Consider the following 17,067-nt stretch of genomic DNA (forward strand, 5'->3'; position numbering starts at 1 on the left):
AGGAAAGCGGCTGTGGGGACGGAGGGGAGCGAGCAGGGTGAAGAAGGTTTAGGAGGCAATCAGCAGAGGGAAGCCCTCGGGCGGCCTGGGCCTGGGAGGCTGTGGGCGGGCTGGGCCTGCCCCGGGCGCCTTGCAGGCTGCTGGCCGGGCTTAGTGGGTGGTTGCTCATGACGCCACCGGCAGATGAAAGGGTCAAGGAAGCGGGGCAGGTGAGGAGGGCAAGTTCAGCTTAGGTGACGAGAAAACAGGTATAGGAGAGAGAGAGAGAAAAAGGGAACAGGAAAAGGGGGGAGCTCAGCGAATCAATCCCGGTGCGGAAGCACAGCGAGGAAACCGTGGCCTGCCCGTTTGGGGGACAGCAGAGCTCGGGGTGCCTGCGAGCTTTCCCCGCCGGCCCTCTTTCCTGGACCTTGGTCCCAGCAACTGGTCTGACGCCCAAGCCGAGCAAATGGTTTCCCACCCTGGGATCGACTCCATGTGGACACCATTTGCTCTGTGCAAAAAATAAAAATAAAAAAATAAGAAATAACCCGAGGTCAAGCTGCTCATGGCCATGCGGTGACTCGGTTCGCCCCGCGGGTGGGGGACTCTGCCCCAGCGGCGGCCGCCCCCCGAGTCCCGCGCGGCCACGGCCACGGCCACGGCCACGCCTTCCGCCTGTGAACTTTTACACTTCCATTCTTGCGCCTTACAGTTCAGAGCTTGATCATAGCCCGTCTGGAATCATTCCCATAATTGTTTCCTATTTAGCAACCTGTTCTCCTCTGCATACACGAGTGCTCTGAAAAAATAAAAAAATATGTCTCGGACGTCTGTGTCCTCGGGGCAGAAACTCCAAGTACTTCAACATTTTCTGATCGGCCAATAAAAAGCAAAAGGTCGGCACGTGGCTTACGAGTTCGGGCAGGAGGAAGGTATTCCCACCAGCGCCTGCCGCGCCTGCCAGGATCAAACATGGCGGGCGGCAGCCGGCCCGCCCTTTAACTCCCAGTTCGCGTTTCCGCGACCCCCGGCGGGCTCGGGCGCTTCCGCTCGCTACCTACCCTCCCCCTCGCGGCTCCCAGGGGGTCAGCACCTGGGAGCTCGGCTGCGGACCTGCTTCCCGCCCCCACTCGAGGTCCCGCCCACTAGCCGGCGCCAACCAATCGTAGGCCGCACTACGGCGACTGGCAGCGCCGGCTGGCCCCACCCCCCAACCTCGCTGTGGCCTGCGGCTCCCGGGCCGGTAGCGTCGCTCTCGGTCGCGCGGACTGGTAGTGTGGAAACGCGGGTCCCCGACGCTCGTTGCCGGCCACAGCTCAGCCCAGCGCCGCCGAGGCTTTCGGCCCGGAGCCTCCGCCATGGACTTCGAGGACGGTAAGCGCCGCCCCTGGCTGGTGGCCGCGGTGGGCGGGAGGCGGGGTGGCTTGCGCTGGGGGTCTGTTTACCGTCTCAAGATGGCCGTGTGGGCTTTGTTCTGCGGGCCCCAGGCCGCTCGCCCGCCGCCGGCCGCGGGCCCTGTGCCCCGGTCGGCCCCTGTGGGACCTGCGCCCCCCTCCCCCGACGTCCCCCGCCCCCCCGGCGCCCGCTGTCCCCGGGGACCTGGGAGTTCCGTGCCGACCTGGGCGGGGAAGGACGCGCCCAGAGCGCGACGGCCTCCGGACTCCGGCGCCGGACTCGCCCCGGCCCCGGTGCGTGGAAATTGCCCCGACGCTTCCAACTTCCCGGTCTCGGGCAAAGCGGCCGGCAGGCTCCCGCTCCTCGCTTGCACTTGCCCGTAGGGCAGCGACCCATTTAGTAAATCCTCAACCCCAGGTACAATTTTCACAGGCTTGTTCACAGTGATGGTTCTGGTGTTCTTAGTTTAAGATGAGTTTAAAGGGCGTCTCCAAATGACAAGTAATAGGTAGATATCTGTACAGAATAGAAAGTAAGATATTTCTGGTTAGCAGACGGGGATATTTACTCACCACAATCACCTGGTCGTTCATCCCTAATTTGAAATAGTTCTGAACCAAAGCATTTTCCCCCAGGTTGTGCAGGGAAGGGACGAAAGTTAAAATTCCGGCACAGCATCACATGCCCTTCAAATTCAGATCTGGCGACAGCCGCCCGGGTTGGTCTTAATCGCTTAAATGACCTGTATTTTATTAATGCCTTTTAGTCGTCTCTTACACCAGTTCTTTAAACCATTTTCACACGCTCACAAAGGAAACTAATTTGGTCTTCACCTTGTCTTTGAATCTTGCCCAACTTTGGTAGGAACTGGTGTCAAGATAAAATGAGTGTGTAATGACTGCTTTAGAGGGTCGTGAAAGGGGGCTTGTGAATGATTCAACTGGATTTAATCCTGAGTAGCCAGGCATTTTTGAATAAAACCAGTTCACTAACAACTAGTTGTAAGCCTCTACCCCCTCCCCCCCCCAGTGTATCTTTAACATTGAATGTGTTTAAATCTTAGCATTTGAGTCCTAATAAATGATCTTTTGATCTTTGACTTCATGCCTCAAAGAGTTCTGCCAAATTTAAGTGGACTGGTATAACCTTTTTGTGGATACTTTTAAGTTACTTTGTAATAGAAAGGTCACCTATTAACAGTAGCACACCCTGGTGTTTAGTTTTAGTTAGACTTTGACTAATTTTGATATAGATACTTTTAAACAATGTATAAGTAGTTGAAGTGCCAGAGTTGGGAATTAAATTTTAAAATGTATTATGTTTTCATGTTGGAGTTTGATGACTACCAGCAACACCCAAGGTACAGCAAAAGCTACTAAGGTCAGGTGGGTTGGGTAACAGTGAGAGTGGTCCCACCCCTCATAAGGGAATCCATTTTCTGTAGGGAATTGAAAAACAATAATAAAACTTAGTATATTTGCTTTTTATTATTACCATGTACCTACAATTCTAAATAGTGTCGTTGATAAAATACTCCCTCTCTCATGCCCCCTCCTCACCCAATCACTATATTTGGGGCATGGTGTTTGACTAACAATATCACTGAATCTAATCCTGTGTAGTGTAGCTGGATTCTGTTGTATCCAGATGACCATTGTACTAAATCCCTTTCTTTCAGTATTTATTAGTAAAATTAACTAAAGGATTTAACAATTGCTAAATTAGTTTTGACGGGGAAATTGCCAATATGATTTGGGTTGTGTCACACCCTGGATAAAATATAGCATACACACACACATAAGCATAAACATATATGCATACACAATTTCAAATAAGATTCTGAAATCTTTAGAGAGCAAATTAAGTGATAAGGGAAATACTGAAAAAATTATACATTGCATAGAATCATTTCTCTGATGTCCTTGTATTTGCATGTTTTGATACATAATTTAATCTATCTGCCTTCCCTTTTGTTACTCTTTATAAATCAGTACTGGATCCTATCTTTTGGCTGTTTTTATATATTAGCTGCTATAGACGGATTTTTACATGACCATAATTTGGATGATAAACCTGCCATTTGGGGAGATAGTGAAGAGAAAGAGATATGTTTTCCCATATGAAATATTCATAATTATTTATACCCAAATTTTGCATATAATTGAGTTTATGACATTTAAAAAAAAATAGTGTATCTTTTAAATAGATGGGTTTATAATTTCAGATTTTTGCTAATATTGCTCTAATTCCTTTCTGTTAATGTGTCTTCATAGATTACACACACTCTGCCTGCAGGAATACTTATCAGGGTTTTAATGGTGAGTATCCTTTTTCATTTGCTCTTAAATATGTTAGGGGATACATTTCAGTTTTTCTCTTCATACACATAAAGTACTAATGTAAAAGGCTGGTTCTTCTGTGTTTCATCCAGTGTTTTTTTGTCTCTTGATGTGTCACTTAAGATTAATGTTGTCATGCTATATTTAGTATTTGAATTAGGGAGTTTGGGATCAGAAAAAGTTAGGGCTGTTCATATTAGCTTGACTCTTTGTTTTATTTGAATAATGGTTCCTTTAATTTATTTCAAAAGGCCCTGACTGCATTCTGAGAAATAAGTTACAAGAAAATGGCTGAGATATTTTTGTTGAATTAGAGGCTCTGGTATTGAGTAATGTAGATTAAGTGGATTATTGGCTTATTTCTCTATTGCTTCTGTTGTAATGTATTTTGACCTTGTTTTTATGTGTTCAAATATGTTAGTATTTAAAGAGCTGTCTAAAGGAGCACATAAAGACGCCTGATCATTTATGAACATAAGCATGATGTTAGAGTTATGACTGCAGAATTAGATAAAATCGTGAGGTATGCAGAATACAATTAGATGTCATTTTGATAATTATTAAAGTTAAGGCTCTTCCAGAGAGGATGATAACACAAAAAAAGAACAACCCAAAGATATTTTAAAAAACATTACATGAAGGACCCAAGCAAGTGTAATTAAAATTCTGATTGCCAGAGAAATGCAAAATTCAGTTGTTGTACATAATATATTCACAAAGTAAAACTGAAGCAAATGTGCTACTAAATAAAGAAGACTATACTATTTTATGGGAAAATTACAGTCCACTTAATTTCTTTTTATCATCTCTAAGAATTTAGAGAAACTTTGGGTTTGATGTGGGCTAAAATGGCACAATATATAGGAAGTGTTCAATATACAGGGTTGGCAAAAGCAGGTTTACAGTTGTGAGTACTCAAAACAGTTAATTTTTGTTTTGTTATTTATTAATTATTGTTTCAGTTGCATCCACATGTAAGTTAGATTGAAAACTGGAAAATTATCTAGAAAACCATTTCATAAATTTAGGTGTAAGGATTTTAAGACCTTGAACTTAGGAGGTGAAAAGAGTAATTTTAAAAATATTAAGACATTTCTAGAGAAAATTAGCAGAACTTACAGGCTGACTAGTAGTGAGTAGAAAATTGAGAGGGATGAATAAAAAATGAACCCAGGATTTTAAACTGGAGTGAGTAGGACTAGTGCTTTTACTGAAGAGAATGATTTGGAAGAATAGAAGGCTGTGATCTCCAGTACCATGTACTAGAGAGTTAGATTTAATGTCTAAATACAGGTCTTTGAAATACAGGGCCAGAAATTTACTTTCTTGATGTAGAGTGTTGCAAAAAGAGCTTCAGAAATTTCTTTGACTAATGTTAGTACTCATATTTTATTTTTTAAAATTTTAGCTTCAACAGTGGTTCTCATCTGAGGGTGATTTGCTAGACTTCCCTGGGCAGCTCTTTCAAAGTATATCTGTTCAGGTCATACTCTAGTCCTCTTGAATCTTAATTATGGGGCAGGTTGTCCCTGGCTGTGTATATTATGAAAAAAGTACTCTGAAATGCCCAGCCGTCATGGCTCAGCGGTTGAGCATAGACCTATGATTAGAGGAGATTGGGGTCCGATTCTGGTCAAGGCACATGCCCTAGTTGTGGGTTCAATCCCCAGTATGGGGCATGCAGGAGGCAGCCGATCAATGACTCTCATTGATGTTTCTCTTTCTCTCTCTCTCTCTCCTTCTCCCTTCCTCTCTCTGAAATCAATAAAAATATATTGAAAAGAAAAAAGTACTCTGAATGATTTTGGAATGCACCTCTGATTAAAGACCACTGCTTGACAACACTTTGAGGTCTGGGTTATCTACATTTTATAAATGAGGAACTTAATTTCAAGGATATAATTATTTCATTCAACAAATATTTTTGGAGTGACTATTGTGTGTCAGATACTGTTCTAGGAGCTGGCACTATAGCAGTGAACAAAACAGATGAATATTCCTGCCCTTGTGGAGTTTACAGTGTGGTAGGATGAAATAGGCAGTAAATATGGTAAAGAAGTAACGTATGTAAGATGGTAATTGCTAGGGAGAAAAATAATGCAGGGAAAGGGTAATGTGTGTGTGCGTGGGGGGGAGAGGGAGCCGGAATTTGAGAGTAGCTGGCGAAGGACTCACTGAGAACATGACATTTGAGCATAGATTTAAGGGAGGTGAGGATGCAAGTCATGAGGCTATCTAGAGGAAGAATGTTGTAGGCTTTAGAAAAAAAAGATACACCGTTACCAAGTGAAGCTAACAATATACTTCATTGTTAGCATTGTATTTTCCAGCGTCTGAAATGAAGTAGAAGACATTGGAAAACATGTAGAAGACATGCCAAGATACAAATTTCCTCCATACCATTTCTTGGAAGAGAGTTGTATTTCCAGTGTCTCCATGTTTCCTTTTTCTTGCTTGATAACCTCTCTTTTTATGTCAGCAGACCAAAAAAAAAAGGTGAGGGAAGGCATTCCAGATAGAGGGAAAGCAGGAACAAAGATAGGGCTGAGTGAATTGTGTTTCAGAGACGTAAGAACTGATGATTTTTGCTGAGCAGTCTTAAGAAGACAAGATTAGAGTGGTGAGGTATAGCCAGAAGGCATTGAAAATCAAAGGTAATTTGGTTGTATCTAAGAAGCAAGAGAAAGGGAAGACATGGAAAAGTTGAGGGAATGAGCAGTCCAGATACGGGGAAGTGCATTCCAGAGGGAGCAGTAGGTGTAAAAATGGGTGTATCCCTGCTGTATTCAGGATCAGCAAGGGGCCTAGTATAGCTGGAATAAGTGGAGTGAACAGGGTTGGAATAGTAGATGAAGTTACTCAGATTTTCCAAATATGTATTGACAGATTTTATTGTACAGTATTAAAAAATCATTAATACTGCTACCACTTTTATCAGAAAAACCTGTAAGTATTGAGAAGCTGTCAAGCTCAAGGTGGTAGATACAAGTTCTAGAAAATTTTAAATTTTGCTTGATTTTTATCATTGTCAACAAATATTTTCACTTATTTTCCTAGAAGTGACAGTTTGACTTTATTTTGAGAAAATGTCTGCTAAATGACCTAATCTGAAAGCCCTAGTTTTTTTTGTTTTTTATATATCTTTATTGATTTCAGAGAGAGGAAGGGAGAGGAAGAGGAAGAGATAGAAACATCAGTGATGAGAGAGTTGTCATTGACCGGCTGCCTCCTGCACAGCCCCGACTGGGGATCAAGCCGGCAACCTGGGCATGTGCCCTGACCGGGAATCGAACCGCGATCTCCTGGATCCTAGGTCGATGCTCAACCGCTGAGCCATGCCCGGCCGGGCTGAAAGCCATAGTTTTTGAATGTCAGCCTTTCTTTCTAGTAAGAATAATATTCCTTAAATAATAATACTTGTAAAAAGTGGCTAATTCAGTTCACAAAACAAACACAGAATGGCTTTTTCTGGTGAGAACTGTGGTACCCTGCTCCATAGCAAAACTGCTTTATGTGTTACATATACTTCCCATTTTACTACACAGAATATCAGAAAGTAAGTATACTCAAAGGTTATGATTTAATAAAAATCATTCTTACTGCTTCATTAGGGACATTCTTAAGTGAAGGTGGCATGTTTATTTTGTTATTTTGCTGCAAGTGTGCAGTGTTGAAGAATACAACAACTGTTAGTACAGACTGGTGCCACTGCCTTGATTTATGCTACGGCACCAGCAGTTTTACCCATCAGTGCTTTTGCATCTTCAGTGCGAATGTCAACACTGTGCAGAAGGCAAATAATGACTTAGTATTATTTATGAAAATACTTTAACCTTGTGGACCCTCTGAAAGGGTCTTGGCAACTTCCAGTGCTCAACAGACCATCCTTGACAACTGCTGGTGCTCAAGGGTATATAAAAAATTTCTAAAGATCAGACCCTGCCCAAGACTAATGTACATTTAAGATGAGGTCACAAATAGAATATAAGGTAGAGTATAATAAACACCAGATAAGAGCTACAGACTTCTGTAGATATTCAGAAGAAAGATGATAATCAGCTGAGGCAATATCAATAGGATTGGCGTTTGAAATGGACTTTAAAAGATAGGAAGATTTCAATAAACAGATCTTTGGGGTAGTAGAGAGTGTCTCTTTCATGTAGAAGCAACAGCATGAAGCTAGAGGGGTAGATACTTACGGGACTTTGGGAAAAAATCATTTCATCTCTTTGGACTTCAGTTCCCTAATCTATAAAACAAGGCGGTTGAATTTGATCATTTAGGTTACCTCCAAGTGTAAAGGTGCAAGATTGCAAGTAGTAGCTTTGTAAAGTTTTGCTGTCGGCATTGTTGTTGTTAGGAACAGAAATATTTAAACGATTGTAATTTAAATATATTTAATGTTTTAAAAAATATAAATTAAGGTATTTGCTTTATGTATACTATTGCATTTATCAGTGTATAAAATGTATAGGAAACACATTCTAAATGGTTTTTTTTTCATTTTTATAATCAGTAAATTCATTTTATTACCTCGTATTTTTTTTTTTTTTATGTCAGAGGATGAAATAGAGGTACACTTGCAGTGTAATAAAATATAGTTAGTACTCTTACTGTATTAGACTTTTTTTAGTGTGTCCATTGCTAGAATTCATAATAATTCCCTTACTCAAAGTATTTGAGGATTTAAATATTTGTTGAGTCATTATTTACAGGCACAGTACCACAGATTGGTCCCACTTCGTGATTTTTACTTTTTAAAAATAACTATTTCAATTACTATATGAAGTACTTTAAATTTGGCTAATTGAAAATATGGTTGCTTCTGGGTTTTTAGACATTTAGAGAACAGATTGATGCAGGAAAATATACTTATGACAAAAATTTCCCCTTTTGACATTATTAATTGCTGATTTTCCTTGAGAATAGTAGTTTTTTATTATTAATTATGTACTCTGTAGTATCTAATACCGGGCCTTATAGTAGTACCCTAGTCAAGTAAATATTGGTTAAATTGAAAATAATTTTAATGTAGAATTTTGTAGATGCTAATGTTTTTCTTTGAAACATTGGGTTTCTATAGCAAATCTGAATTTTCAGTAAATTATCATGTGTGGTTTTTTTCAATGTCTAGTGTGACTTTAGCTTAAATGTTACTGATGAATTATTTTCTCAGATGATTAATATGAATATCTTGTGTTTTATGCAGAGATTCTTGAGTAGAATGGTATATTTTACCAACCTTTTGTTATTGACTCTTTTAGGAATGGATCGTGATTATGGCCCTGGATCTTATGGAGGTCTGACATTCAAGGATATTTATCTAAAAATTCTTCTTTTGAGTGCCAGTAAAGGTGAGCGTCATTTAATTTTTTTCTTTTTAAACTCTTTATAGGGATGGATCGTGACTATGGCCATGGATCCTATGGGGGTCAGAGATCCATGGACTCCTACCTAAACCAGTCATATGGCATGGACAATCACAGTGGTGGTGGTGGGGGTAGCAGGTAAATTGCTTAATCACTTAGCCAAATAATTAGAAGACTATAAAATTCTGGATATTTTAATTTAAGAGTTCCTTAGGCATGTCACTATTTGGTTTTGAATAATCACCTTAAATATTTAAAGGTGTTAACTAATGGTTATAAAAATTATCTTGGAATCTTTGGCAGACATTAGTTTAGGAACCTTAGATAACTTATCTTTTCAATATAATAGCATTAAGATTTTTCTGTTTTTAGCAGTGAATATTTCTTTTACTTCTTTTACTTTTAACTCATCAATCAGAATGGTCTGAACAAATGATATAAAATCTTATTAGAAATATTATATATGAAGCTTTTTCCTAATGATTTTAAAAAAATCTTTCCTAATGTGGGGTGCTATTAAAAGCAGCAAAGCAGACTTTGACTAGAATGGGTTTAACTGAACTAGCCTAGCCACATTCAGTTTCTAAGAAACATTTAAGATAGTTATTCTTTTAATTTTAATTTTAAAGTAAGTTGTAAGAGCATATTATAATAAAGATGTTCTTTATATCATGTCTAGGTTATTTATTGGCAGGTACTACTGACACCATAACCACTTGTGCTCTAGGCTAGGAGCATTGTATTAAAGCCATGAACACTATGCCTTTTGCTTATTTTAATGCACTAGAGTTTAGAATGTATTTATATGTTGCTATTGATACTGTGGAAAGCTTAAACTTAGTTGAACTACTACAGGCTTTAGGGTTGACCATATTTCAGGCAAAGGGGGTTCACTTTGTGAGACACAAAGATTCCTACTAAATAGCAGTAAAACTAGTTAGGAAACATTTGAAACTATCGTCCTTCTTCATAAATTGAAGGATCCGGATTCCTTAAGGATGGACTGAATCATGCTTACTTTTCTTCTTTCTGCTTCAAGTGTGCCAGTATGGTTTATAGTAGAGAAAAAGCAAGAAAATGAAGTTATGACAATTTTGCTTATATGATAGATGTTTTGAAAAATGTAGTTGGAAAGAGGAATAATTTTTATATGGTTACTAGTATTCGGAAGTAAATAGTACCTTCTATTTAGTGATCTGTAAATAATTGAAGTCATGTAACATTTAAATGTTTTACTATATCAGTTATTGCCTTGTTACATTGTAAATGTAATGTGTATGAATTATGTAGATGTTATTGTTTATCTCGTGTAATTGTGGGCCTTTATAAAACTGTGTTGTAAGGTGTCAAGCATACTTTGGATTTGTGAGAAGTAAGATGATTCGTTTCTTCTGTTGACTCTTATTAAAACCTTGAGGAGACTGTGTGCTCCCTTTTTTAGAGTAGTTTTATGTGATAATTTTCTGCCAGGAATAATTCTTCAAATAATTGAAGACATTATAAAATGTATTCTTTCCCATCTGCCTTGAAAATTTATATGCAAAGGGTATATGCTGGTGGTCCTTTACTTTTATGTTCTATTTTATGTGCTTATCCTTCTAGATTTGTTAGATTTACTAGTCTGTAAGTGAAAAGTGACTGAGGATTAATTATTGACCTTAGCCAGAGTTTGGCAGATTGTCAAATTTTATAACCAGAGATATTTCTCCAAATTTGGATTACTACAAATACAATGAAGCAGTTTTGTGATACAGATTATTGAGGGTGCAAAAGGATCTCTTCTGTGTCATATTAGCCTACATCTGTGTAGTCTTCAATTTGTGTCCCTATTGAAAGCCAAAATACTGTAAAATTTTGTTTTTTCCAATATTGGGGATGGATTCAAAGAAAGTTTGAGTAGTTGTGAATTTTAGCAAATGACTTTTCCTAAGACTAGGGCTGGGCTAAGTAATTATAGACAAATCTTTTTAATAAAAATAGAAAAGCTGCTAAAGCAGATTTTTAAGCTAAGCTTTACTTAACTCAATTCATGTTTAAAAACTGACTCAGGTAGCTTTCTATCTGGTCTCATGTTGAATTGCCCAGCCCTAATCAAGTGTGAACAAAAGTAGAACTATGCAAACCAGTATGGTATAAATGAATTTTAGTTGATAAATGTCATCTGATAATTTGTCTTTTGAATTGTCTAACATTAGTAAGCTTACTTTTGTTTTTTCCCTCACTGTGCAACTTTTCCAGGTTTGGACCTTATGAGTCTTACGACTCCAGGTCTTCTCTGGGTGGGCGAGATCTGTACAGATCTGGCTATGGTTTTAATGAACCCGAACAAAGCCGCTTCGGAGGTAGTTATGGTGGTCGATTTGAGAGCTCCTACCGGAATAGCCTTGACTCTTTCGGAGGTAGAAACCAGGGCGGGGCTAGCTGGGAAGCACCTTACTCCCGTTCAAAATTGAGGCCTGGGTTTATGGAGGACAGAGGAAGAGAGAATTACTCTTCCTACAGCAGTTTTTCTTCACCCCATATGAAGCCTGCACCTGTAGGCTCTCGGGGGAGAGGAACGCCTGCTTATCCTGAAAGTACGTTTGGAAGCAGAAACTATGATGCTTTTGGAGGACCATCAACAGGCAGAGGCCGAGGCCGAGGAGTAAGTACAACAGAATCTTTTCAGATTCTTTTCACTAGTCACTCTTTTAAACCCTTTCAAGACCATGGTTTTCAACTAGAATAAACACTGTTCATCCCAGTGTATTTTGAAACCAAAGCTGAGTCATTAGCATAATTTTTAGGTTGCCTGTAACACTTTCTCCAGCACCTCAGAAAATAAGTGGCAGTGTGAGATGATTGTTTATAAAGTTTTGCCAAATCTCCCTTTATTAAAAAGGTGAGGATGTTAGGTTTGGTCTAAAAGGGGTTAAAAGGAGTTGCATTTTTCCTTGTAAACACTAGCAGTTTTGCTAGTGGGACAGTTCTTGGATTATTGTAAAAGGTAACTGAACCCTTTTGGAGTTTTTGAGTAGGTTAAAGGTGCAATGTATGATAAAATGTTTATACTTCGCTACTAAACTCTAGCATGTAGAATTTCTTCAAAGCTCCATATTTCACATTAAACACAAGAGACCAAAAGTTGGTGATAGTAGAGGGTAGCTTAGCCTTGTTTACGTGGTGAAGAAGTTGATACGTATAATAGACTGTAGAATGATTTGTGGTCAGTATAATTTTGCTAACTCTCTTACAATATGTCCTATTGCTGGGTGTAATATTTTCTCTGTGTCACTAGTTTTACTATTGAAAAATAATTTCCTACCTGTATATGTTCATGGCTCCTTCCTAGGAAGTAATATTTTGTAAATTCTTGCTTAGATGAGCAGATAACACTAGTCTTCAAGTGTTTAATTTCAGGATATATAGTGCTAAGATTATGCCTATGTTCTTAGGTAACTTGACTGACTGAAATTTTACCTAGTAAGTGTATGTAGATTATGGGGTTATTATGTAGTTTGATTATATAAAGAATACTGTATTTTCGCTATAATGTAAGAAATGTTTTTTTTTCTTTTTTGAGTCAGTTGCTCTTAATATTCTGTTTGCAGAGGGAAGTACTTCTGATAGAAAATGTAGTAGGGCACACATTTTTGACTGTTTATTAGCTTTTGGTACATCAGTGTAGTGTGTCATACTTGTTTAGAAATTTTGCATTTATAACAGTTAACTCTTATGTAAAATGCATTGCACCTTTAATGGATAATTAATGAAGATTTTTCTGATGTGACTGTATACATTACCTGGAAACACTAATTTATATCTACTAGGTTAGCTAGGTATTCTAAGCATAGTATGCAAATGTAAGTAACTGATTATGTTGCTATTCTACCATACTTTATGATTGAAGGTTAATTGAAAATAGTTGGGGTAAAATTTGAAAACACTTAATATTTTTCATGCTGTATACTACTTTATAGGCAAATGATTTTTTTCTTAATGAGACTTCAAATACCAATTTTGTTTTCATAATAGAAAAACAGGTATTCCTGTATTTTGTATTCAGCATTCTAGTCTGAATGTACTTTTCTTTCTTTCCTCCTGTTAATGAAATAGATGAGCCAATAGGATTTTCTTTTTTAATCTTCACTTGTACAATTCCCATTGGATCCTTCTCTTCAGATTACTCCTCAATCTTTATCTTCTAAAAGTAAGGTTAGCAGAACAAATTCCTATGGACATGTGGCCTCTTGGTGTAGTGGATTTTATTAATGATAAGAGAAGAGGAAGGGACACAGAGTCATTTGGTTGCCTGACTCTTCCGTCTATAAACTTTTGCTTCTCAGGCTTCTGGGTCAGTATATGTTTCTCTAGGTAAGAATGTGAATGGAACGTCAGATGCAATTCTTTATCTGAAGTGTGTCTTGGAAGTTGATGCATGGTAATGCTTTAACTCTCCTATTTCATACTAATGTTCCATCTCGCCTTCTCATTCATTCCCTTTTTCAACAGGGAGAAATCCTAAATGATTTCTGGATCTTTTTTACTTCAGACTTCAAATATGGTCTTGTTTGTGTTTCTTAGTTTTAAGCCAGGCTTTAGTAAAATAAAGATTTCTTTTAAGGTCTTTTCATGGGAAAATATCAATTAGGAACTCTGAAGAGGAGTTGTCAGAGAGTTGTACAAGTGGTAATATTTTGACAGGCACATATGTTGTTCATGATCTCAAGTAATTTTGAATTGTAAAAATAAAAAAATAGGAAATATCCATATTTGTTCTACTGGAAATAAAAATACTAATTCACTGGATTTGAGTGATGTAATAATTTACAAAGTTTTCCAATGTGTTTATTCATAGTGGACATGTAAAATTTAGTTACATTCTGGGGAATTTTCAGGTAAAAATTATTAGGTAACATGTAAGTTTTGTATGAATTCATTCTTTATCTTTGGATGTTATACTAATATTTCTTGATTTCACAAATTTGCAGCACATGAGTGATTTTGGAAGCATTCATAGACCTGGAATTGTTGTTGACTATCAAAATAAATCCGCCAGTGTGACAGTTGCTGCTACAAGAGGAATAAAGAGAAAAATGATGCAACCATTTAATAAGCCCAGTGGAACCTTTATCAAGAAACCCAAGCTAGCAAAACCTGTGGAGAAGATGAGCCTCAGCAAATCACCCAGTAAGTCAGAAAGCTTAACTGCTATGCTTCAGGGTACTTTTTACCTTTTTAAAAATTCAGTGCTTTTAGATAATTTTTTCATGTTTATATAGACAGACTGCAGCCAAAAGGTGGAAACAATGCAGTTGTTTATTAACAAATGAATGGATAAAAGAAAATGTGATGTATCCACACAATGGAATGTTATTCAGCCATTAATAAGAAAGGGGGCACACTGATATATGGTACAACATGTGAATGAACCTTGAAAACACTATGCTGAATAAAAGAAGCCAGACAAAAAAGGCTACTATATTGTATGATTCTATTTATATGAAATATCCAGGATGGAAAGCAGATTAGTAGTTACCAAAGGGTTGGGGAAAGGTTAAGTGGGGAGTGACCAGTTAATGGATGTAGGCTTTCTGTTTGGGGTGATGTAAAATTTCTGAAACTAAGTGATGATGATTGCACAACATTGCGAAGTACTTAATATCACTGAATTGTTCACTTGGAAATGGTTAAAATGGTAAATTTTACACCAGGTATTTTATTACTTTATTATATTTGCATTAAAATGTTTTTAAAAAGGATGAACCTGCTTTTATTCTAGAGTTCATACATTTTCAGAATTTTTGGAAAGCTGCTATAATATGTATTAGTTTTTGTATCCAAGGCTCCCCAGTTTTCATTTAATTTTCATTTTAATTCAGGGTCAGGTTATTTCAGTGTTTCTTAAAGCCGTGTTCAAGATGATTTGAAGTCAACAATTTTCAACCTTTTTCATCTCAGGGCACATATAAACTAATTACTAAAATTCTGCGGCACACCAAAACATGTTATAGTTTTTGCTTATCTGACCAAAAAATAGGTATAATTTAGATTCATTCACACTGGATGGCTTGTATTCAAATCAAGTTTCACATATACTGGTTAATCTTGAACTCTGAAAATTTATTTTTTTTTGGTGCGTTCAGTTTAGACTATCACCAAGTAAACCTTGTATGTCTGTACTTTATAAACTGGGACTGGAAAGGGAGAATGCAAAAATGATCTGTAGTCTTGACATTTTTGTCTGCTATCCTAGCAAAAATTGATCCAAAAAATGAAGAAGAAGAAAAGCGGCGAATTGAGGCTCGACGAGAGAAACAGAGGCGCAGAAGGGAGAAAAACAGTGAGAAATATGGAGATGGATACAGGTTTGTGCTTAGTAGTCAGAAAATTGGGCTTGTTATAAAACCATTTTCTAGAAAAGGCAATCAGTTGGAATGTGGAAAAATTCCTGAACATCAAATGAAAAGTTTTGATCAAAGATATATAGGAATGCTTTGATTTTTTATATTTATATACAGTTACCACTTAGAAAATATAAGAGAAAAGAAGTCCCATTCAATAATGATAATAAAGTCCAGAAATACAGTGGAAAACCACGAAGTCTTTGAGATTTGGCTGTATGGGACATCGTGATATGTACATTCATCCTCACCTGAGGATATGTTCACTGATTTGAGAAAGAGACAGATGCAGACATCAGTTGGCTGCCTCCCTTATGTGCCTGACCAGGAATCAACCCCGAACTCTTGGTGTACAGGACGATGCTCCAACCAACTGAGCCACCTGGCCAAGGCCATATTGATATTCTTGGATAGGAAAACTAAGTTTTACAAATACATCAGGTCTTTCCAATCCTGATTCCCAACAAAATTTTGAAAAAGAAGAGTAAATGAGTAGATACTAGCTTTTCTAGATATTGAAACATTAGGAAGCTGTCATAGTTAAAAATACGTGGTACTAGAAAAAGGTAATCAGTGTAACTGGATTATTAACCTGTAAGCAGATGTGTAAGAATGTAATGTGTAATAGAGAAGGTGCTGCAGATGAAAAGGCAGTTGCTTGAACAACTGAGCAATAACAAGGAAAAAATAGTTTAGACCCTCTTCTTGCACCAGCGAGGATGAATCCAGTTTAATTTTGAAACCTTAAAAAATTGGAAAATAACAGGAAAATAAAATGGAATATTTTAATCTTTGCAAGAAGGTTTTGTTTTCTAGGCTTAAAAGTTCTACAGTAAATTACAAAGGGAATGATGACCAAATTTGTTTAGAGAAAAATTTTAAGCTTGGAAGCAAACAGACTTGGAAAATGATATAAACATGAAAAATGACTAATGTTGAAGTTAATAAACATTACTGAACCAGAATTTTCTTTTTTAAATTTATTTTTATTGTTGAAAGTATTACAGATATCCCCTTTTTTCCCCATTGATCCCCTCCACTCCGCATCTGTCCCACCCTCAGGCCTTCCCCATGCTATTGTCTGTATCTCTGGGTTATGCATGTATGCATATAAGTTCTTTGATTGACCCCCGCCTGATCTTCCCTCTGAGATTCGTTGTCCCATGGTTCTATGTCTCTGGATCTATTCTGTTCATCAGTTTAATTTTGAACCACAATTTTTAAAAAATTCAGAAACAAGATATTTGATACATAATTTGATGAAAGAACAGCTAGATCATCATTTTAGGGTAAATAAACTGGAAATTTAAATAATAGTATAGTATTTTATTAGCAAGGACAAAAGAAATACTGATTTACTAACTGGGATACAGTCAAAAGACACTATTATTTTCTGATGACTATATAATATAGCTACTGGGAAGCAACTTACCAGTTTTAAAAAATGTCTTGAATTTTTTTATGCTTTTGATCTCTCCAAGAAAATAACCTCAAAATATAGAAGAGTTTAATCTAAAAAGATGCCCATTACAACATTATTTGTAATAGCTCCAAATACTAGTAATAGAGTGTGACCAAGCATATGTAAGCTTAGATACA

At 37.7% G+C, this 17,067-nt stretch overlaps 1 protein-coding gene across 1 annotated transcript in view; it reads left to right on the forward strand.

Annotated features, from left to right (window-relative positions):
- Window positions 1-1,094: 1,094 nt before the first annotated feature.
- Window positions 1,095-17,067, forward strand: part of ZNF326 (zinc finger protein 326) — a 30,128-nt gene continuing 14,155 nt past the window's right edge. The window contains exons 1-7 of the mRNA XM_087820578.1: window positions 1,095-1,356; window positions 3,651-3,695; window positions 8,981-9,016; window positions 9,112-9,223; window positions 11,324-11,729; window positions 14,056-14,254; window positions 15,321-15,432. Of these exons, the coding sequence (XP_087676704.1) occupies window positions 1,341-1,356; window positions 3,651-3,695; window positions 8,981-9,016; window positions 9,112-9,223; window positions 11,324-11,729; window positions 14,056-14,254; window positions 15,321-15,432 (926 nt within the window). The 5' untranslated portion in view covers window positions 1,095-1,340. The remainder of the gene's footprint in view (window positions 1,357-3,650; window positions 3,696-8,980; window positions 9,017-9,111; window positions 9,224-11,323; window positions 11,730-14,055; window positions 14,255-15,320; window positions 15,433-17,067) is intronic.

Source organism: Miniopterus natalensis, chromosome 9 (genome assembly GCF_054644295.1).
Source record: "Miniopterus natalensis isolate mMinNat1 chromosome 9, mMinNat1.hap1, whole genome shotgun sequence".
Classification (NCBI taxonomy): Eukaryota; Metazoa; Chordata; class Mammalia; order Chiroptera; family Miniopteridae; genus Miniopterus; species Miniopterus natalensis.